Source organism: Phycodurus eques, chromosome 3 (genome assembly GCF_024500275.1).
Source record: "Phycodurus eques isolate BA_2022a chromosome 3, UOR_Pequ_1.1, whole genome shotgun sequence".
NCBI lineage: Eukaryota > Metazoa > Chordata > Actinopteri > Syngnathiformes > Syngnathidae > Phycodurus > Phycodurus eques.
In genome coordinates, this window is record NC_084527.1 from 6,753,827 (window position 1) to 6,777,324 (window position 23,498).

General features: G+C 41.4%; 3 protein-coding genes across 5 annotated transcripts in view; 1 reads left to right on the forward strand and 2 right to left on the reverse strand.

The window, feature by feature from the left end:
• Positions 1–246: 246 nt before the first annotated feature.
• Positions 247–7,164, reverse strand: gkap1 (G kinase anchoring protein 1). Its single transcript, XM_061671844.1, has 12 exons — positions 7,020–7,164; positions 6,517–6,765; positions 4,662–4,829; positions 4,507–4,584; positions 4,114–4,258; positions 4,010–4,038; positions 2,856–3,005; positions 2,540–2,626; positions 2,401–2,464; positions 1,661–1,731; positions 1,322–1,399; positions 247–347 (listed from the first exon to the last, which is right to left on the reverse strand). Exons 2-12 carry the CDS (start codon positions 6,748–6,750, stop codon positions 306–308), a joined length of 1,146 nt encoding a protein of 381 aa, XP_061527828.1. The 5' UTR covers positions 6,751–6,765; positions 7,020–7,164; the 3' UTR covers positions 247–305.
• Positions 7,165–7,301: 137 nt separating this feature from the next.
• LOC133399874 (probable gluconokinase) lies at positions 7,302–12,283 on the reverse strand. 3 transcript variants are annotated; one of them, XM_061671848.1, is made up of 6 exons: positions 12,000–12,283; positions 11,842–11,880; positions 11,277–11,307; positions 11,106–11,192; positions 10,375–10,418; positions 7,302–9,090 (listed from the first exon to the last, which is right to left on the reverse strand). In XM_061671848.1, exons 2-6 carry the CDS (start codon positions 11,877–11,879, stop codon positions 8,718–8,720), a joined length of 573 nt encoding a protein of 190 aa, XP_061527832.1. In that variant the 5' UTR covers position 11,880; positions 12,000–12,283; the 3' UTR covers positions 7,302–8,717. The 3 variants fall into 3 exon arrangements, with proteins under 3 accessions (XP_061527832.1, XP_061527829.1, XP_061527831.1); XM_061671847.1 differs by having other exon boundaries at positions 8,235–9,090; positions 11,842–11,883; XM_061671845.1 differs by having other exon boundaries at positions 11,842–12,283.
• A 1,190-nt stretch (positions 12,284–13,473) lies between these two features.
• frmd3 (FERM domain containing 3) overlaps positions 13,474–23,498 on the forward strand; it is a 52,173-nt gene continuing 42,148 nt past the window's right edge. The window contains exons 1-2 of the mRNA XM_061671849.1: positions 13,474–13,492; positions 13,564–13,890. Coding sequence (XP_061527833.1) covers positions 13,780–13,890 — 111 coding nt within the window. The 5' untranslated portion in view covers positions 13,474–13,492; positions 13,564–13,779. The remainder of the gene's footprint in view (positions 13,493–13,563; positions 13,891–23,498) is intronic.

Below are 23,498 nucleotides of genomic sequence, written 5' to 3' on the forward strand. Positions count from 1 at the left end.
TAATAAAAGCAACCTTTTTTTTTCCCCACTGAAAAAGCATTTTATTTACTTAACAGTGGCCAAACTAGAAACAGTTCACACGTCCCAAGTCTGTCAAACATTTTGGCATTTTGAACAAATATCAGGCACTCGTGTCTCTATGCACTTGTGCCTGTTGGGGGCAGCAGTAACAACCGTTTTTGTGTGCGCAAGTGAAGAGAGGCGTGCAATTACTACATGCTGGCAGTCCAACATAAAAAAACAAAAACAAAGCAAGAACATGTTTATTTGCTAGCATGTTGTTGTTGTGACTTCGAGTGAAGTCATCAGAGATCCGCCTCGGAACTTTTCTTCCCTCTCTTGTTACCCTGGCAACCACAAAGGCACAAACGAGTTGAAGGCAACCATTTTGTTGTTGAAAAATAAAACAAGACTGGAATAAGGTAAACGTGCTTATCCTTTAAAACACCTAACATGTAATGGAGATGTAGCCATTGATGCTTTTAGTAGTACATGCTATGCTACGTTAGCATCTGCTTGATAAGTTATCAATTGCCTTTTGGGGTTTTAGTCTGTTGCACGTCCTGCTGTATGGTTCTTATACATTATTCAACTTCATTGAATGTACATGCGACGTAACATTTTAAAGTAAAACAATAAAACATAATACAATGAAGACGGAAGAGAGGGAATCTATTTCTTAATACATTTGCCATCACTGGTAGCCTTCTGCTATGACTTCATACTTGTGGAGCTAATCCTTTAGCTACTCACTGAGCTGAAGTCTGATGATTCACACTACCAGTCAAAAGTTTGGACATACTTTAGTTGCTACTGTATCCAAACGTTTGACTGATAGTGGAAAGCGCCATCACGCATGATGACGACGCTTTGAAGTTCAAGATTTCTTCGACCTTTTGGGTTAAATTGTACCATTTTGGGGGGAATTCCACTGCATTAAATAATGTATCGACAATAATAAGGACGGAAGCTACGTTTTGGGAAGAGACTTGCCTCCCAGGCACAAACAGATTCACCATCTCGTGAGTACACAACTTGTAGCTTGTTGTCTTTAATATACAGCTGTTAACTTCTTGTTTTTAAATTTGTACAACAGGAGTGTTAAAAAGTGTCACTTCCTGAAATGCATCGCTGTCGTGAAAGGGAAAGTAGTTTTTTTTTTTTTAATCTTACTTTTATATACAGGTTCAGGTCTTTTTACACTTGTGTGACAGTTACTAATGTTCAAGTGTGACCGTGGAGGTAATTATTCTTTTATGACTGTTTGACCATTTCATGTCTGCTGATATCATTTGGAGAAACTAGCGTGCTTAAGAGTCACCTGATGTTTGGGCTGCTCAGACTGTAGACCTTTGACTTTAGATCGTTCTTGTTCCAGAGCGGCGTGTAGTAAGGTCACCTTTAAACAAGAATAAAAACCGATTAATTAACGCCACAAGCAGTGACGAATGGGACCTTGCGTCCTCTTTTTCATGGCATAATGTCAAAATCCCACATTAGCTGGCGCAGGCAAAAAACATTTCTCTTGGCAAACCAAACAAAAGAGTCACAGACGACATTATTGGGAGTCATTTGGAACAATTCATCAGAATATAAATCCAGTTATGTTGCACATAATAACATGACCCATTTACATTCAAAAAGAAAAGTGCAAGCCAACCTGCGACGAGAGCTCCTCTTTGATATGCAGCAGCTCCTCCACTTGCAGCAAGATCTCTGCTTTGTCTTTCACTACACACACAAAAAAAGACAATACTCGTTAAAACCTATTCAAATACTATTACTGTATCATTATTTTAACAGGGGTTATCATATTTATTGGGTTTCATTTGTGATTATACTGCATATTGTTAACAACAAACTCAGAAGTTATGAAAAATTGTGGTATGTAAATATGTAAGTATAGTTAATATTGTAATGTAATCTGTTAAAAAGGGATTTGGTGGTGGGGGGTGGGGGAGGGGGGGGAATCCCGTGTTATCTGTTAAAAATGAAAAACGAAATGCAGTTTTGGTTCAGATTTTCTGTGAAAATGAAAAATACAACTAAGCTCATTTAGCAAGAAATAAGAAGTAGACACTATTTGCTTTAGTGGGCCACAGAAAATTACGTGGTCCCGTTTTACAAACTTCTTGTTTCTTTGGTGCAGCACGGTGGTGGACAAGTGGATAGCACGTTTGCCTTGCAGTCCAGGTTCTGTGTTCAAACCTTGACTCCAACCCCTTCCCACATTCCCCCCAAAAAAAGAATCCTCCTTCATTGAAGAATGAATTTTCCATGATTGTGAATGCAACCGGTCCAGGGTGTACCCTCCCTCTCGCCCCAAAGCAGGGATAGGGTCAAGCGAGCTCGTGACCCTAATGAGGATAAGCATTAGAGAAAACAGACGGATGGGCTCACTCTCTCCTTGCTGGAGCATCTTAAGAAGCTGCCCGTTTCTGGCTTTCACCTCTTTGTGTTTGACCTGCAACACATGAGCTGAGTGGTCAGTGTGCCTGCAGTGTTGCCCACACACTGCACGACGCATTCAGGGTCCGACCTCCCACTGTCCGATGGTCTTCTTCAGCTCGAGGATCTGCCGGTCCTTCTTCTCCAGCTCGTACTTCAGCTGCTCGGCACGAGGGTCCTGCAGCAAAAGGAAGACGAGGGATGATAAGCAGAGGCTGGGCTTTGACTGGTCGGATAGAACGGTGCAGCGGTCGGAGTAATGAAGTGCAAACACTTAAGGAGATTTTTTTTTTAAGTTATCTGTACCTGACTGAGCATTTCTTTTTTTTCTGACATTTCACTTTTACTCCCTACATTTGAAGCACACTTTGTGGTCCAAATCACCCAACCCCCCCGCGCACACTTACTGGTTTGCGTTCTGCCGAAGTGTTGCCGTCTTGTTTGCTGCTGTACTGCTCGCGTCTCTTCTCCCGCTGGATAATTCGGTTGACGTCGTCCTCCAGCTTGTTGAAGAACCGCTCCTCCTGACCCGGTCCCACAGCAGAATTGGACACTTCCTGGTGTGGGGAGTGACACGCTGCGTCATAAACACTCCCTTTGCATCTGAATATTGAATATGATGATGCGCTAGATCGGAGGTGGGCAAACCTGTGCTAAAGAGCTACATTCAATTTTTAAACCGAACGGATTGGCCATTTCATGTGTAGATGAGGTAAAATAAATACGTGGAGGTGTTGGTTAAAATGTGAATTAAAAATTTAATCAATTAGTTTAATAATACAGTCTATTAACTTTAATTAGGCAATCAATTATGATTTAAAAAATCATTAATTTGTACATTAGGTAATCCAATTATGAAAAATATAAAATGTTAAATGAACTCTACAGAATGGTTTTTATTTTACCATTTTTATTTTATTATGTACCATAAATAGCCAATTATTTAAGATAAATTTAAATGTGCTATGTATGTCAAATGGTTTATTTTATTATTTAATTTATTATTTACAATAAATAGTCCCTTTAATATATTAAAAATTTCAAATGTACTGTACAGTGTATATACATACATAGTATGTTTTTTAATAAAAAATTTAATACAAAATCTCAAAGACTACTTTTTTAAATTGTATTATTTACAATAACCAAATATTTAATAGAGCAAAAACATTCAAATGTGCTCGGTATGAAAGTTTATTTTACTATTTCTTATTTTATTAAACATATGTATTTTTATTTTATTTTACTAACATTGTTTACATTTATAAATTGCAATGAATCAATTCACCAATTTAATAAAGTACAAAAGCTGAATGCATCTATAATATTGTTTCGTTTACAGTTTTTTAAATTCTTCTATTATAACAAATAACCAATTATCGATTAATTAATTATAATTATTGAATTGACCAATTTTAGGGGAAAAAAACAGCTAAATGAATGCATCATATAATACAGAAGTCTTGATAATGCAAATGCTCAGTGGGCTGGATTAAATAACTGAACGGGCCCTCAGTGGCCCACATGCCATGAATTGGCCACCTCTGCGCGTGACGCTCACCTCTTTCTCCTGTCGCCGGCTCACATGTTCTAAACAGAGAAAAAGTACATGAATGATGCATATTTAAAAAAATTGGGCTGGTGTGATCTGAGAGTTTGTCTGACCTGCGTTGCCTTCAGCTTGGAAGTCGTGAAGAGAGACTGTCTTTTTCTCTTTGGCCTGCGGGTTCTTCTTCTTCTTCTCCTTCTCCTTGCCGCCGCCGCCGTCTTTGCGAGTCTTCGGCGAGGACGCGTGGTTGCTGTTGCCGCCCTGCCGAAGAAGGTGAGATGGTACGGACCAATTCAAATTAGTGCTCTTGTTAACAATTTTATACTCTTGTGCACAATGCGATATATTGCACTTGTATATTTATACATGTAAATTAGGACGGAGTGTTGCACATGTAACTTGTTTAAGGCTAGTATGACTAGAAAAAAAAAGATTATGTGTAAATTTCCATTATTTCCTATGGGACAACACTATCATGAAAATGCAGTAAGTGTGCTTGTTGGAAGTACCTGTTTGTTTTTTTCATACTCCAGTTTGCTGAGAATCAAGGCTTTCTCTAAGTCCGCCTCGTACAGCTCAGATGTCATCTGTGGTGACGAAGAGGAGGACAAGTTGTAGACGTGCCACACACGTATGAGGTGAGCTCGGCCCGATCCCCTCTCACCTGCTCGTCCCTCTGCTTCCACTGCTGCCAGCCCTGCTGTGATGCCGGAGAAGCACCGTGCGCCACCGGCGCGGCGCTGAGGAGCCCGCTGGCTATTCTCGAAAGCGTCATGCACGCCGGCTGGCCCTGGGACTTCTGCGGGATCTTCTTGAAGGCCAGATTGCGAAGCTGAAATCAGAGACAACACGCGTGCTACGTCAAGTCTGAAGAGGAATTACTTGGGTTAACGGACTGGAAGGTTTCACGTTCATTGCCAAATCCCAACAAGTCATCTAAAGGCACTTTTTCCATATGGAACAGATTTAAGACCTCAATATGTATAAATCAGGATTTCAGAAAGAAAAACTAGCATTTATTGCTATCACATGGATTTACTTCAAGGTCAAACACAATTGACAAGTCAACAAGCCTGCTTGATAATAAAACAGCCCAGCAGGGGTGTCAAACGCAGTTTCATTACAACATAGTTCTATCTCTCGGAGGGCCATTAACGCCTGAAAGTCATTTCAAATTACTTCAACATGTTACGCAATTTCCCCTGCATTTCATTGACATGTATTTTTAACAACACATTGTGAAAGAGCAGAATATGTACATTTTCTCAAGATATATTAGGCGTCACTGGACAGTTGGCGGTAAATTCCCTGAAGTAGGAAGTTTCATTTGCCTTGTCCAGTGTTCCAACCGGAGGTTGCTGCTATGTAAATAAAAGTTACTGGAAACTTTTATTGGAGTTAAATAATCACACTTAATGACATGGCGTGAGTCGCCAAATGACATTTTTTTGGGGCGACGGTACATTCCAAGTCGGGCTCGGCCGCATCGAGCAGTCGGCCAGGAATGCTCGGCTTCACCTGGGCAAGTGCCACTCTCGTATCATTTATGCAACAAAGTCTTCCTTTTGTCCATTTTTTGTGTCTAGCATTCTCGAAAAAAGATGGCTCACAAAGATACTTTGTAACCAACAGTATGAGTATGATAAGGCTTATCATACGAGTGGCATGAACCGAACCCCCGGAGCTACGTCGAACCCATGGTAAGAGCCGCTGGTCCGTTACTTGTCTTTAGTGCCTTTCGTCGTAAGAGAGTCGTTCTGAATTTGATGTGCACTTTACAGTTCTAAAGTATGAGGTTCGAATATCAGCTACAGGCTTCCAGTGTGGAGTTGGCATGACCGTCGGCTTCCTCCCACATTCCAAAAACACGCGTGCTAGGAACATTGAAGACTGTAACTTCGCCGTAGGTGAGAATGCGAGGATGAATTATTGTTTGTCTCTGTGCTCTGCGATTGTCTGGCGCAAAAGTCAGCTGGCACAGGCTCCACCTCACCTGCGACCCTAATGAGGATAGGCCCTCGAGAAAACGGATGACCGTGACATCACATTTCTCCACCCATAACTTGGCAGCTAGGCCAGGTGACAATCCGGAGTCGCTTTCAAGCCACTGCCGGACTACACTTTGTCTCCGACACTATCGTGCCATGCCCAAAGTTAAACAGAACTGTACTGAGTTCTGTTCTGTGCACATGACTGAGATGGTGAAGAAGGATCTAATTCATGTCATTTACTTCATTGTCCTTCCATACTTAACATCATTTCCTGTTTCATGATAAAGTAAGAATATAATCGGCATTTATTTATTCGTTTGTTTGTTTTTGTACTTTGAGGTTCAAAAAGTAGTTCTTCCCTTTGCTGTAGCTGTAACACACGCAGTCGAGGGGGGCGAAGTAAGCAGTGGGCTCATTCACACATCAGTCAAAAACAGCAGGTGCAAAGTGTGTCATGGTTGTTGATCCTTCGCATTGATGTTTTTAAATAACTGGGAAAGGTCTGAGTTTGTGTCCTCCCTTTCTCACCTCGTTGGCTTCACTTTGCTGTTGTTCCTTCTTCTTCTTCCTCTTGTCTTTCTTCTTGTCGTTGCCCTGAGACGCTTTGCCCCCTGCGGACTTTTCCGGACGCTGTTTCCCGGACCCGGCTTTGTTGGCCGTCTTCCCGGCCTCGGAGGCGTCCGAGTCGGAGTCCGAGTCGATCTGAAGCAGGGCGAAGCGCGAGGCGGTGGTGGGGACCATGATGGTTGCTGACGATGCCATTGAGGAAGCCTGATACTGATTAAGAGAGTAGGAACACTCTGGTGAGGAAAACATTCCAATTGCTACGATGTTTTATGTAACGTTTAAGACTAGATACAGACTTAAGTGTAAAAATGAGACGTTTGTTTGGCGGCTAGCTGCGTTTAGCATCTTCGCTTGTACAAAAGCGAAAGCCGGTGTGCGTGTTTTTTCCCCCTTTCTTTCTTTCTTTTGCTACAAGTACACAAATAACGACACACGACAGCCTACGAGGCATAAAATGGACTTACGCTGTTTTTACCAATACCCACGGTGACTTGTGTGGAAGAGTGGCAATGTTAGTCGCAGTTATCCAAGTCTTAATTTCACCTGTTCGAAGAAAAGAGAACAGAACTGTTAGCTCTTCCTTGGTCGCTGCTAGCTGGGTTTGGTACGGAAACGTAGCAGTGCCAAAAAGCAAACAATTCGCTGTTTGGCATTTTCTGAAGGGGAAAACTGATAGATTCTTTTTAGTTTTCTGTAAAAGACATCCATCCATCCATTTTCTGTACCGCTTATCTTCACTAATAATACAATTGGTTTTGGTTTTTGACGTAGAAAAACAATGCTCTTAAACATAATCAAAATTGCACTTTGGTAATTTTATTTGATTTTTTTTACCTTTATGTATTAATTTCATAAAAATTTGTTCTACAAAATATTCAATTTTACTTTATTTTTATTGATTTTTTTTATTACACATTAATTTGTTAATACATTTTGTATTTGATACCAGATATGTAAATATTGATTTTGTTACTACTACTACTACTACTACTAATAATAATAATCTCTTTCCATTTTTATCCATCCATTTTCCGAACCACTTATCCTCACTAGGGTCCCAGGTGTGCTGGCGCCAAACCCATCTTATACTTTTTCTAAATATTATGTATTAAATTACATTTAGAATACTTTATAAGATTTGTTCCCTGCAAATAAGAAAATGTACAGTTCCTTTGGGCAGTGGTGCTATTATTTGCCACATTGACACTCACTGTAGGGGGACAATAAGTGACATATTCCTCCCTCACATCAGATTCTATGCACAACAACCAATCAGGAAGCGGTTTCCATGTGGACAGAGCAGCAGCCAAATGGATCACAAGGTACTTTTTATGGAAGCATTTGTTCAAGTATATAAAACAGATTCACATGTCGCACTATAATTATTGTGCCTCTCTGGGTGTAGTACCACAACTGGCTTTATCTGTCTTAAACTTCGCTCAAGTAGTTAGGTGATGTATGACATAATGAGGGGATTTCAGAATGCAATAAAAACACAGCGATTCTCAATGTAGTACTCGTAAAACTAGTGGTGCGCGAAATAATCACTGTTCACTTGTGTTTAACTTAAGTTCAATACATTTGCATTTTATGTTTAAAAAATATTTTTTTTCATTTAACTTTTAGGTGCAATACAATTTAATCGATGTTACAATGGCTTACAACATTATTAAAAGCACATTTTTGGGAAAGAAAAATCCATTTTCAGATGAGCACTTATGTCTACTATGCTACTGTATTTAAATGTTAGTCATGATGGTGATACTTGAAGAGCCAAGTATTTTTTTAGGTGGAACTTGGTGTAAGAAGTTGAGAATGTCTGCGATAACATTCTCACATGTACAATAGATGCATTTTGGTGTAATATTGTATTGTACAATTATATGTCAATGTACATTTCCCCATACAAGGTGCTGCTTATTGCACGTTCAGCACATAATTAATGTTACGCCAATTAATGAACAGCTGTACTGGAGCAACTTTATTCTATCTTGTAATGTCCCACAGCTAACACTAGAGAGCAAACACGCTCCAGTTTATCAGACACTCAGTTTCATTTTCAATACAAATAACTAGTGCAGTTTGTTTGATTTCAGTTTATTTGTGTTTTTAAAAAAATAATAATAATTTCAAACATCACATAATATGTGTGTGTGTGTGAGCTACTTGACAAACTGTGAGGCTGTTTGGCTGCTGAGGTGCTTCTCCACCTCCGCGGCGACGTCAGGGATGCTCCTGCTCACATCCAGACGTACAACATTCTCCTCCTGATCCTCCACAGGGACCTCCAGGACTTCAAACTGGGAATCCAGAAGGTCTGCCGTCATGAAATGTCCCTTGCGGGCCACCATCCTCTGGCGGATGACCTCGCAGTCTCCGTGCAGGAAGAGAAAGAAGACACCGGGAAGGGAGTGAGGAAGTGGGGGGGAGGCGGTGGAGGACGGGAGAGCTTTAGAGCCGTGGAGGAGGATGAGTCTGTAGAGGCGTTTGAGGGCGGAGCAGGCCACCAGCGCATCAGAGCTGGAACGTCTTTCTCTGTGATGGAGGACACACGTTAATAATTTACGATCAAATTGCATGACTGTAATTCGTCGTTTCAAGTAAGCCTTACAAAAAGACAAAGCACGCAAATGTACATTCAATCCATTTGATACTCGCTGAAATGAGGTGTTGTGAAATCTCTCACGTGACGTTTTGTGTGACTTTAAAGCACATTTTTCGAGAACATTTTCATCAAATCCCAAATTGTACAACTTTGCTCGACTTACTATGCGAAGCTGGTGGTGTCCTATATGACTTTTGCACAGTACTCTTCATAGTGTAACACTGGTGGCATCATATGATCAAACAATGAACAAATATGATTTGTAATTGCAGATAACCAGCCTTATAAAGAGCCTGAGATCTGAGGTATGAGGCCCAACATTCCTGATTGTGTCTTCACTCGCTCTAACACATTGTGCACTGTTGGCAAGTGGTGGAGACTCTCGTAAAAGGTTTTGCGGTTTAGGTAGCTGATGGATTTCACTGTGGGAAACTTGGGAAAGCACGCAAACGCGAAATGAAGTTTGACGTGATGGAATTAGGGCAAGCCAGCAACTTCATAAAAAGCCATATTTAATTTTAATCACCACAGGTGTGTGGGAATTGATGTACAGTATGGGCCCATTCTGCATAACATTACGATTATGGGCAGTACACTTGAAAAACCGCTCTGGGGTTAGACCACTTCCAATTGTCATTGTGCACTGAAATGACCCAGACCAAAAGCAAAGTTGAAAGGAGTTTTGTCATTGGTGACGTGGCATGACTCCTTCTTGTGACTGCTTCCAAGTCAGCCCATGATTCACAAACTCCAAAATTGTATTGCTAAATCAATGATAAGTTGTGATAAATCATACTGTGTGCTAAATTCATCGATGGGCATATACTGTACTCTTCCCAGAACGTGCAAAATGAACTTCATGGCAATTTTGCACGCGCAAACTTTTTGTAATTCAGGCCTAAAGTTTACCATTCAGAAGGTGTGAGGGAGCGAGGGGGAAAGCGAGGGATGAGAGGAATTGGAGAAGGAGAAAAGATGACCAGACCAAGTCTTTGATGTTGCAGATGATATGGTGGCACACTTTCAGATACTTTCATTTTTTTAAGTCTCTCTCTCTAACTCTCTTCTCTCGCTTGTCCCACTCTGGTTCACCCCCCCCCCCCCCCCCCAGAAAACTGGCACAATAGTTTTGATCATTTCATGACAATTTCATGCTTTTGATTACTAAGCCCCCGGCCCTTCATCATTGTGTGCGCGTACACCTTTAGTCAAACCTTTCAATGACGTCATGTAGTCTCAGAAGCCAAGGAAATCTATCCTGAAGAGATAAGTGAAAACATTATGACTTATTAATATCGGATGTTTGCAAGAAAAAAAAAAACATTTAAACAGTCCCTAAATTGCAAACTTAAGCCTTTTTTTCTCTCAGGTAATTTACAACCCCAATTCCAATTAAGTTGGGACGTTGTTATTATTAATAATAATAATAATGGATAGATCCCCCACAAAAAAGTTAATATGAGGATTTGCTAATAGTGGACCGCAAATGTGCAGAGCATTACGTGAGGATATATCAAAGAGAAACACACGATAGTGCCATATTTTTCCAACAATACCAATCGTATCGAGCGTAATCCAGCAATTGTGCGATAATTGCTATTTTGTCTCATCCATACTATCCATCTATATGAATCCATCCATCCATATTTTTACAAGACCATATATAACATATATATGTCAACCATATATATGTCATATCACGATTTTCCTACCTACAATCTGGGTTGGGAATCAAGGTGCAATTCATGATGATATTTTTCCAATGATACCGATCGTATCATGATATATAGCGATTGTGCGAAAATCAACAGATTGAAACAAAAAAACCTACAAATAAGTGATATTTTATCCCACCCCTATTGAATATGATTATTATTATTTATTTGTGGATTTTATTTTTCAATTTCCAAACTCTGAGCATTGCACCGACAGGGCGCCAACTGACCCGGTCGGTGAGCGCTTCTCCACGAGCCATCTTGGCCACGTTCTCCTCAGGGTGGAAGCTGTCGCCTTCGTGCAGCGGCCACCCCAGCTGATACGTAAACACACAGCACACAAAATTCAGATGATGACGTGGTCAAACATCCCCTGAGATTAGGCTCATGGGTACAATCACCTTTTCTGACAGGAAGGCCCCCAAAGAGCTCCTATATGAGAAACACACGGCACAGCAGTTAATATTTATATATATATATATATATATATATATATATATATATATATAAAAAAGAGAAAACTCAAACGAAAACGTTATCGTCTTAACTCCTCTCCATTATATTGCTAAACTATTGTTTGCACCTCTCAATGCACACAAAATGTTGGTAGTTCAAATCGTCGTCAGCCTGTAGTGCGAGACAACAGTTTAAGCAAGCGTCACATTAACTGGGTTTGCATTTTCTTTGGCTTTTTGACAAGAACAATGTGAGAAGATACACACTACATACGTGTAATGTTTTGACATTTTACACCCAGTTTATCTTATTTTTACACTTACATGACAATTTCGTTGGTCGCTGGTAATTCTATGGACTTTAACTTTATAAATCATCTGACTTAAGTAAAGTTGAATCATGTCTCCTACTTTCACCTAAATATATGTAAAAAAAATAAATACAAATGTTCACACAAATATCTGTACTTGTACTACAGTATAGAGTGTGAGTACTTTGTCAAATACATACTTCCCACAACCTGACACTCCCATGATGATGTAGATCATCCTGCTGCAGACACCAGCACACGTTTTAACACTCCAGACGCATATTTCCATATCACGAAATCAATGTATAAGAGCGGAACCATTTGTGATACAGCTCTTGTCATGATGGCGCAGGTGTACCTAATGTTGTGTCCTGTGAGTGTAACTTCCGTGTAAAGACCTCACGACAGACATTTTCTTATCTCGTTGTTCAGGAGGCGAGCCCAGCGAGCTGACTTCGGACGAAAGGCGGACTACGAAGTGACAGACAGGCAACCCTTTACTGGCACATTTACACTGAGTGGCGAATGTACCAGTAACTGGTACACTATCAGCGGTTCCACGCCAAACAAACAAGTCAATTCGTCTCGGCAAGTCCACAGAGCGAACACCAAGGGCCATTAGCGAAGATGACGTGGCTTGAACGTCACCACTACGTCAGCACGTTTTGCAATTAAAGGGCCAGTGTCCACACTTTCTCACGAAGTCAAATGTAAACATTGCATTTATATCATATCACGTAAGCTTTGCACATATTTGTTGTGCATTCATATTTTTGATTTGAGAAAAAAATATTATATTTAATAATTCTGATCCCCACCAAATAAAACAGGATAATTCCATAATAATTTGTCTAATAAACACATTTCAAATAAATTAGCACTCCCCACTCCAACAATGGCGATTAACAATTTATTTTCATAAAACAAAATGTTCTTATAATCTTAGGACTTTTTGGTTTTAAAAGTATGATATAAAACAGGACGATTCCTCTCCAATAATACGTTAATTAAAATAAGTTTTATTGAAAAATATGATCATTATTCTTAGAATATTACTTTTTTATTCTGATAAAAGAATAATTTGCCGATTAAAAATATTACAAAAATAATGATGCATTTTATTATTCTAATAAAATTAATTGTTTCCTCATATATGAAACTATTCTTGTCAAACTATTTCTCGACAAATAATAATTTAATTCAAAACAATTCTCATAAAATATGATAATATTCTCATAAATAGGATTACAGTTTTCTTCTAAAGATATGGCAGTATTCTGGTATAATCATTAATTTGTAATAATACTTTAAATTGCTACAAAATATAAATAAGAGACTAAATACTTTTAAATGTAATTTGTTTTCATAAACATATGCCATAACTCCCGTAACTTTATCCCCCCGACCCAAGAATAATTTATCGACATATTTTTTCATTTAAAAAAATGTTCTCCTCAAACTATGGCTTTTTAAAAGACTGTTGAATTTTATAAAAAATAAAAAAATGTTTTAGAAGAATAGAATACATTTTTCCATGTGAAAACGTAGCACTATTCTCTTAACATTAGATTTTTTTTCTCCTAAAAATAATAAGTTATTCTTGTAACATTCTGACTTTGTCATTAAATACGTCTTATTTCTTACAACTTTACAACTCGCCCCTCATAATAAATACATGGGTTTTTCTTCAGTCCAGTACTACAACCACAACAATGAACACACTGTTAGACTAATGCCAAAACTGAACATTCTTATCTTTTTAAAGACAATTATTTTCCCCATACAGTTTCTTATTACAGTTCATTCCTCTGTACCTAATAAAGTGGCTGGTGGAACAGATAATTGCCCGAGGTATTTGGCCATTTCCATTGAACACGTCAGTGTGACATCACACATTCCTAATGACATCATATTGTGGGCAGGGGCCCTTTAAATTGGATCTACAGCGAGAGAGAGAGAAAGAGACTGACTCCATGCTGTCTGTGCCGCAGCTGTGGGCAGCGGACATGCTCCATCTGTCCATCCTCCTCCTCCTCCTCCTCCTCCTCCTCCTCCTCCTGCATCCGTCCATCCATCCATCCCGGCCTCAGATGCGCTGACATGCCGCGTGGAGCTTGCCGTCGGAGCCTCACACGAGGATGAAAATGCTCCGCTTCCGCAGCCCCAGCATCCGCTCCCTGGAGAACCACCACCAGATCCCGTGCACCATCCGCCTGCTGGACGACTCTGAGATCTCCTGCAGCATCCAGGTAGGGAGGCGTCATCGCAATGAGTAGAGCACATCAAGGGATACAGTAGAACACATGCTCGATGCGTGCCGGTTTAGTTTTACATAACGTTTAATCCACAGGCTCTAAGATGCAAAATTACATCAACAAAAATAAAATAAAATAAAACCTAAATAAATAACAACAACAACAAAAAACGTGGCAGAACATTTACTGTTCGTGCTTATGTGCATGTGTGGAGAGAGAAGTTAGATGGAAAGTTTGCCTCTGAGAACAGCAAAGAAAGATGGAATTCCATGGGTGTGGTGGAGCTGATGCTAGTCATCGTGGCTTATAAATATTAGGATAAATATTATTATTATGGGCTGCCATCAGTCGACGTGCAAGGTCCAGAAGTCCAAACGTCTGCGTGTGCACATAATGTTTATTGTTTAGATCTCAATCCAGAAAATACATGCACAATCTTATTTGTTCACTTTTGACTGACACGCTCAGGGAATTATGCGTGTATACAAATATTAAAAAATATAGATTACGAAAAATATAAATGCAACACTTTTGTCTTAATCCCATTTTCCATGAGCTAAACTCAAAGATCTAACACTTTCTCTATATTAAAAAACGGCCTATTTCTCCCAAATATTTTTCACAAATCTGTCTAAATTCTTCTCCTTTGCCGAGATAATCCATTCATGTCACAGGTGTGGCATAACAAGACGTGGGTGGTTGGCTGGGTGGGTGGCATTGGGTCCCTGCGGCCCCCGCTGGGTGGCCGGTTGTCGGGGCGCCTCGGTGGGGCCGGCGGACCGCCCTGGGTCCCTCGGTGTGGGACGTGTCCCGTCCGCCGGGCTGCTCTCGGGTGGACCCCTGGGCCCGATCCCGCCCCTCGATTGATTGGGTGGGGTCCTCAGCCGCGGCGGTGCGGCCACAGCAATTACAGGACACTTCTGTCAGTCTTTGTGCATGTAAAACAATTGTATCAATTCACTTGCATGTATCCGCAGGCACACACCCCTTACTGCAACAAATAACTCATGAATATGCAAATCGCTTGTGTATCCCCTCACTTATACTCTCGTCCTGTACACTTTTATAATTTACAATTAATGCCACCACACTTCAGTTGTACAGCCGGTTCACGACCCTGGTCCTGCACGCTACTTCTCCTGTCCTTGTCCTGTTCTATCGTGTCCTGTCCTTCCCTCACAGGGTGTAGCACTGCAGCCCCATGCAACACTCATATTTAACGTTTCATTGTTGTAGATAATGTAAGGATTTACTTCACTCATCCTGTTTACAATTAGTGCTTTGTCTTTTGTCTTTGTTTCTTTCTCCCTTCTAGAAACTTTGTTCTGTTCGACTGATCAAGTCTGATTCTCAATAGACCTCAATTATAATACCACAGCGGAACCTTAAAAATTCCACTGTGACACAGTAAAACTGTTTCAGCATAAAAGGGATACATATTTTCCATTCTGCTTGACCTAGCAGCCGAACAGGACCAAAAAAAAAACCAAAACAAAAACTTGATAGTATCAAAGTGCGTAATCGTGATTAATAGTCACAGAGAATGTATGCCCAGCTTCAAAAAGTTAGCAGGGCTAGCAATACTAAGCTAGCATTGGCACTGTAAACAAGCTGACGTCAGCGACAGCTGCTACATCGGTAGCATGACTTGTTTGTAGTGGAGTGTTACTATAACATGCTAAATGTTGATAATTGAAATTCAAAAAGAGTTCATAAACTTACGCATCAAGCAGAAATCTTGCTAATTCCGCATAACTTCCGAATCCTCTCATCTTTCTGAGGTCCTGTGGCTCTGCTCCTTTTTGCTAATCTGATTAGTTGTTTTTCCCTCAGGTTTGGTGGTTTCTGTGAGGCCCAATTAAGGCCAGAGAGGGCTGAGTTTTTAATAGATCATTTTACTCATGCACTTGCATTTTTAACAAATATGACTAAAGGTGATTTGCTTGTGTAAAAATAGTTGGGTCTCTGTTACCCGCCTATCGTCAAATTAGCCACTTGTTGCTTTGCGCAATCGGCATTCATTTGCAGTCCTGAGATGGATAGGTGAACATCTCCTGATCTGGAGGGAGATTCAGAGTATCCCGAAGTCTCCAATAACTCACTAGATTTGTTGCTAGTTTCTTTTTTGAAAAATAGTCGCCAAAAACCACGAGTATCCGCTCGCTCCATCCCAATTTCCTCGCTTGGACCCCGGCAGTCATGGTACTGAAACCCATACTGGGTATTTCTGGGTAAGTCGCCCCCTCGTAACCGAGTGGTTTGATCCAGAGTGTAACAAGTGGATATAAAGTGTGCTGTAATTGTACCTCTGTAGTCTTTATGTACTTTGACCAAAGCATGTCAGAGACCTTTTAGTGAGACACTTTGGAACAGTTTCAAATTGTGAAAGAAAATCCACAATGGCTTCTTAACTCAGCATACAGTTACCTTATTAACACCCCTTGCTCCAGTTTAAAAAAAAAAAAAAAGTACATTTTGTGCAACTTAGAGGGATTCGACATCAAGGAAATGGGCTGATATTTCTAGCCGACTGCTTTTTATTTCTCTTTTCTTTTCTTTTTTCTCTTTTCCGCAGTGTTCTTTTGTGTTGCCGTTGTGCTGTGTGCTTGTTCTGTGTTCCGCTGTGCATATTTTATGACCTCCTCTGCCTTGTCCTGCTCTCACTCACTCACAACGGCAGCAGCACCTTTCTTTCTTGTCACTGTCTTAATTTCTCCTTTCTTTCCATAACGTGGGCCAGTCGGGGCACACATATTGCAGATGCCTAGCTGAATTGTTGTGTGGCATAAAAGCGTAATTTAATGTCTTTGTTTGACTCCTTTATCTCATAAAACACCATGCACCTGTGTGCAGTGGGATTCAGTGGTGTCGAACTGCATTTCAATACACTAAGAACTGTTCTTAATAGTGTTACACACAACATTTGCGGAGTGACGCCATGCCAGAGTCCACTGGAATCGCCGTTAAAAATGCCGTCATCCATGTGGCGTAAGAACATTAAATACTTAAGTTAGCGAGACTTAGTGCTGTTCTCGTTCACAACCAGCTTATGTTCATATTCCCGGACCCGCGCATAGGTACGAAGACGGCCACAACTGTTGCCCGGACATTTTGCTGCTCCACAGAACGTTATAGTCTTAACACCTCTGCAAATCGGCCAAGTGGAAGAAGAGATGCCCAAAACGTGCTTGGCCGTTAGTCGACTTTAAGCTTCAAATGTTGATGTTGAGTTGTAAAGTCGACCTGTCGACTACTCATCCTTGTATTGCTGAGAGAAGTCACTTTTTCGAGGTGGGCCTTGCCTTGTGCAAGTGAGCCACTGCTCACCCCGTCCCACTGCTGGACCAGTGGTGAACACACCTTTACTGGAGCGGCTTCTACTGGTGGCAGCAGAGCTCAAAAGTGTGGGGGGGGAAAAGTGAGCGGCCATAAAGACAACAGGCAGCAGTTCATACACTACAGCGCGTGTTTGCACACGCAGTGTATGTAGCGCAAATACCCATCCATCGACAACTTCGCCAATCAATCAGAGGCTAAGATTGTTAGCAAATGCTAATCTGTGCTTTCAACAAAACTCAAAGCAGCTCTGCTTACACCCGTGGGAGATATGAGTGTTTGAGCATGATGATGTTTTCAGACAGTGTTGTGGCTTGAAAGTGGTTCTGGATCTTCACCCAGCCTGCATGATCATATCATGGGCAAGGGAATCTCAGTGACTTAGCCCCACTGCGACCGTGACAGTAAGGCGGAACCGCAGAACGACTTGCTCACGCTTTTTCAGAAAAAGGCAGCCAACAGAAGAATTATTATTTATTTTCATTTGACATTTTGGTGGGTGGGCAGGCACTCCAGAGACCGAACTATTTGTACAAATAAAATAAAAAAATAAAAGGTAAACTATCCGTAATATATCCCCTTTAAGTTCAGAGAGGGATATTTCCTCGCAGCCCGGAATGCAGCAGTCGTATACGTATATTCTCGTGTGTGTATGTGTTTGGTGTAATGCAGTCATGCAACATACTCCAGAGGTACTACAGGAGAGACAAGTGGAGATCAGTACACAGTTGACCTCACCTCTTCCCTGCAGATGCATGCTTCCCCTACTTCCTCCCATCTTTATTCCATCCCTCTCTCGCTTCCTTGACCCCTCCCATACTCTCTCTGTCTCTCGCTCTTCGTATTTTTTATTTTTTTTTCCTCTGCTCTCTCGGTCTCGTACTCCCGGCGTGTCTGTGACACATCATGTATAATTAAGAGAGATCAGTGTTCCTCATGCGGCCGACAGCCTTCGGAGATGCTTTTGCGTGGCCGGCGGGTCTGGGTGTGCGTTAGATAAAGACATGATGACCACCATGTATTCTAGCAGAGCGGCTTCTGCATTATCTCATGCATTCCGGTACCAGCGTGCCCAAACGCTTTTGCCTTTGTTGTCACATCATGAGACGATACTGCAATACTGCAACTTTGAGGCTTAGTTTGAGTCAGTCTGCTTGGTTGTTGAGTCTGAAGTGTTTGGATCACACTGATAAGGGGGAAAGAAAACTATTAAAATTACACGAAAATGATGTATTACTGCCAGATTAAAATTATGTCATTGTCGTAAATTGTCTATTGCATAAAATACAGATTTTGAAGTGTAAATGTGCAGATTTTTTACACAAACATTTATGCTAATATTTTGACTTTACTCTGGAAGTCATGCTGAAAAGAATAATATTATAATCAAAATATTACTTTTAATATGATGGGAAAATAGATACACAGTACATGTGTATAGAATATATTGCCTTTATTCTGTGGTTTTAGGGCCTCAGGGAAAAGGAAAGTGAAGTGCAAATATTAAGAGAAAGGTTACGTGAAAAAAAATTGTAATGTTACCGTAAAAGTATTTAAATTTTGGGGAAAAAACATATTTTTCAAGAAAAAGAGAAATATTCATAAAATTACAATACAAAGTTCTTATACAAATGTAAATGTAACCAAGCCTATTCTCATGAGATTATCTCTAGCGTGATGTCATATAATTCGTTAGGGAATTATAATTTAATAATAATTAAGTGAATTGAAAAATCAAATAATCCAAGTTAATAATAACAATAGTTAAACAACAATTCATGATTTAAAAAAAATACCTGTTTAGGATATTATTGCCGAGCTATTAAAACATTTTTCATGTCTTATTACACTAAAAACAAATATTTTACAAATTACGAGAGAAAATGTCTAAAATAATCAGGGACATTTTATTTTCAAGACAATATTCATAAAATTATTACATTAGCATGTAATAAAGTAATACAATTGAAATGAGCTCAGTGACCAACCAGATACCCAATTAAACGTCTCGTATATGATGCGTGTACGTATGTGCTTGTGAATGACTTAGCGGACTGTGCTTGAGCACAGTTGTTCTTACAAGTAACGTTATGAGTAGATAGATGAATTTAAAAATTATATTGTACAGTAAAGAGCCTATAATTAGTGGGTTGCAGGCCTCCTGGAGTTCACCTTATCAATACATCATTCATTCATTAAACTAAAGCATGTTGGGATCGTTTTCAGTCATCATTTGCCTTTTATGAGACGTGCGTGGGTGCGTGCGCGTGTGTCAGACTGTTACAAAGATAGCATATGCAGCAGCGACGCGGTTCTCGGACTTGTTTGGAGTTAAAAATAGCTGGGCAGTTTCTATTCCCGTCTCTTTGATGGTCATCAACTCAAGAGGTGTAATCTATTTTCTGATTTCTACTTTTGCATTGAGATTGCATTATAAAAGGTATGAGTAAAGGGTTATACAGTAGAAGGCTGGAATACATACCATCACATATGCAGGTCCAGAAAAATTAAGAGACCAAAAGAAAAAAAAACACTTGCTGGGTTGAGTTTGTCTGCCTCGTTTATACATAACGGTGACATGGGGAGAAAAGGAATAAAATGCAGACTTTTAAAAAGAGTCTTGATACTACCCTCGAGTGGGAAATTAGCCATTTTCTCCTCATTTTGTTTTGATGCCATTTATACAGGAAATCCACCTGAAAAAAGGCCTCTGACACTACCGAGGAAGGCGGAAAATGTCCAGGTTGACCCTGTCCCCGCCGTGTTTCTGTTCTGTTTAAATGGCAAAGACACAAAGCAAGCAGAGCCTGTCGACATTTACAGGCAGTGTAAAACAAGCTTCAACTACTATCCCGAAGGTGGAAAATTGCCTTTCCAGAACAGTGTCCCAATAAAAAGCGCAATCTTTTACAGGAAGTGTATTACACAAAGGCTGTAACAACTATTATCAGAATCAGAATCAGAATCAGAATCATCTTTATTTGCCAAGTATGTCCAAAACACACAAGGAATTTGTCTCCGGTAGTTGGAGCCGCTCTAGTACAACAAACAGTCAATTTACAGAACACTTTGGGGACATAAAGACATTGACAAAAAACAATTGTGCAAAAAGATGCAGAGTCCTCTAGCACTTAGAGCAGTTCGAACGACTAATATTGCAATAGTCCGGTGCAATGACCATTGTGCAAAGGGCGCTGAGACTTCAAGGAGTGTATGCGGTTTAAAGTGACAAGTAGTGCGATCATCTGGGACAATGTCGGTTGTGCAAATGTTACAGATACTCCTCAATCAGTGTGCAAATGGAGCAGATGCTACTCTGGCATGAGTGGCCAGTATATGCAAATAGTGCAGCATGGCGAGACAACTACAGTGAGTGCACAAGTAATAAATAATTGGCCCCACAGAAATGTGACAACGAACTCAAGTCAAAAAATTGCCAGCTTGTTGTAATGGAATTATAGGTTAGGTGTTTAAGAAGTTGATCGCAAGAGGGAAGAAGCTGTTGGAATGTCTACTAGTTCTAGTTAGCGTTGATCGGTAGCGCCTACCTGAGGGAAGGAGCTGGAAGAGCCGGTGACCGGGGTGCAGACGGTCCGTGAGGATTTTGCACGCCCTTGTCTTAGTTCTGGCAGCGTGCAAGTCCTCAATGGTGGGTAGGGGGTTACCGACAATCCTTTCAGCAGTTTTGATTGTCCGTTGCAGTCGGAGCTTGTCCTTTTTTGTAGCAGCACCAAACCAGACTGTGATGGAAGAACACAGGACCGATTCGATGACCGCTGTGTAGAACTGTCTCAGCAGCTCCGGTGGCAGGCCGTGCTTTCTCAGAAGCCGCAGGAAGTACATCCTCTGCTGGGCCTTTTTGAGGACGGAGTTGATGTTGTTCGCCCACTTCAGGTCCTGAGAGATTGTAATTCCCAGGAACTTGAAGGTCTCGACGGTTGACACAAGGCAGCTGGACAACGTGAGGGGCAGCTGTGGCGAAGGATGCCTCCTGAAGTCCACGATCATCTCTACCGTCTTGAGCGTGTTCAGCTCCAGGTTGTGTCGCCCGCACCACAGCTCCAGCCGCTCCGCTTCCTGTCGATATGCAGACTCGTCACCGTCCTTGATGAGGCCGATGACAGTGGTGTCATCTGCAAACTTCAGGAGCTTGACAGTCGGGTTCGCTGAGGTGCAGTCGTTCGTGTAGAGAGAGAAGAGCAGCGGAGAGAGGACACAACCTTGGGGCGCCCCAGTGCTGATGCTGCGTGTGGATGAGGTGGCCTCCCCCAGCCTGACCTGCTGTGTCCTGCCCGTCAGAAAGCTGTAAATCCACTGGCAGATGGCAGGTGAGACGCTGAGCTGGAGAAGCTTGGTTGAAAGGAGTTCAGGGATGATGGTGTTGAACGCTGAGCTGAAGTCCACGAACAGGATCCTCGCGTAGGTCCCTGCACTGTCGAGGTGTTCTAGGATGAAGTGCAGTCCCATGTTGACTGCATCATCCGCAGACCTGTTCGCTTGGTAGGCAAACTGCAGGGGGTCCAGCAGGGGACCTGTGACACTCTTGAGGTGGTCCAGCACGAGACGTTCAAAGGACTTCATGACCACAGATGTCAAAGCGACAGGCCTGTAGTCATTCAGACTAGAGATTGCAGGTTTCTTGGGGACTGGAATGATGGTGGAGCGTTTGAAGCAGGATGGAACTTCGCACATTTCCAAAGATCTGTTAAAGATCTGAGTGAAGACTGGAGCGAGCTGGTTATGTTTATTTTTGTATTATAAGAACACATTAATATCTTTTATGGCATGTGTTTCAGGCGGCACGGCGGCCGACTGGTTAGAGCGTCAGCCTCACAGTTCTGAGGACCCGGGTTCAATCCCCGGCCCCACCTGTGTGGAGTTTGCATGTTCTCCCCGTGCCTGCGTGGGTTTTCTCCGGGAACTCCGGTTTCCTCCCACATCCCAAAAACATGCATTAATTGGAGACTCAGAATTGCCCGTAGGCATGACTGTGAGTGCGAATGGTTGTTAGTTTCTATGTGCCCTGCGATTGGCTGGCAACCAGTTCAGGGTGTACCCCGCCTCCTGCCCGATGACAGCTGGGATAGGCTCCAGCACGCCCTTGACCCTAGTGAGGAGAAGCGGCTCAGAAGATGGATGGATGGATGGCATGTGTTTCAAATGTACACACACACACACACACACACACACACTAAGGGGCTTTTTTCTGTGGATTTTCTCATGGATTTTGTTTTCTGCAAACATGCAGTGGTCTGAAGATAAGACAGCCATGCAGCCAATCACAATAGTGGTGTTGCTGCTACAATCTCCCACTTCTCTCTCTCTTTCTCGTGTGTGTGTGTGTGTGTGCGTGTGTGTGTGTGTGCGCGCGCGTGCACTTTTGCGTGGTGGCGAGCAGTGCAAGAGGCATTGATGACTCTCCGTTAGAATAGAAACTGGTCCAGCCCCATTAAATGGATAATTTATGGCCCTAACTCGAAGCTTATTAGCCGGTGTGCCCAGCCATGAACTCACTCTCAGCGTGCATGCATTTGTACCCGCCCCACTCCACTCTGTACGTGTGTGTGTGTGTGTGTGTGTTCATCTGGTATTCCAAGAGATGATGAGGTAATTTACCTCTCTCGCGCAGGAACAAGGTCACATCACAGTCACTGTGTCACATGACAAAGAACCCCCTGCCAGAGAAGAGCCAAGATGCAACCGATAGTCAGTGTTGGACTACAGAAATCAACATATCCGCCTGAAGTTCCTGTTTGTTTGTTTGTTGTTGTTTTTTTTGCGCTCTCGGTTCTTGTAGTTATTATTGTAACTGAAATCCAGTCAGATATTTTCAGATCTGCAGACCCCACCTCAATAGTTCCTGGACCCCTCGCAAGTATTACCTCCCTCCCAGCAGCAGGGTTTTCTTTTGGCCCCAGAATAAAATTTAGACAATAGCTCTCGCGGTCCAAGCACTCAATGGTCCTCCAAAAGTTCCTTGTTTACAACATGAAGAAATAAATGACTATTTTGGCGTGAAGCAACATGCTTTTTTTCTGGATAAAAATCTTTTAAATCAAGCAAGGTCTATAAAGTCATGTTTGGATTGAGTTTGGTGTGGAAGAACTTCGGTTCCAAGATTCTCGGTTTTTTTCCCCCTGTTTGAATTTCAAACCATTTTCCCATAAGCAAAAATGGATCTCTGCCCTTCATAAAACCTTTAAAAAGGCAACATGCATTTTTGCATTTTACCATTGTTATCCATCATACAAGTGTAAAAATAAGTT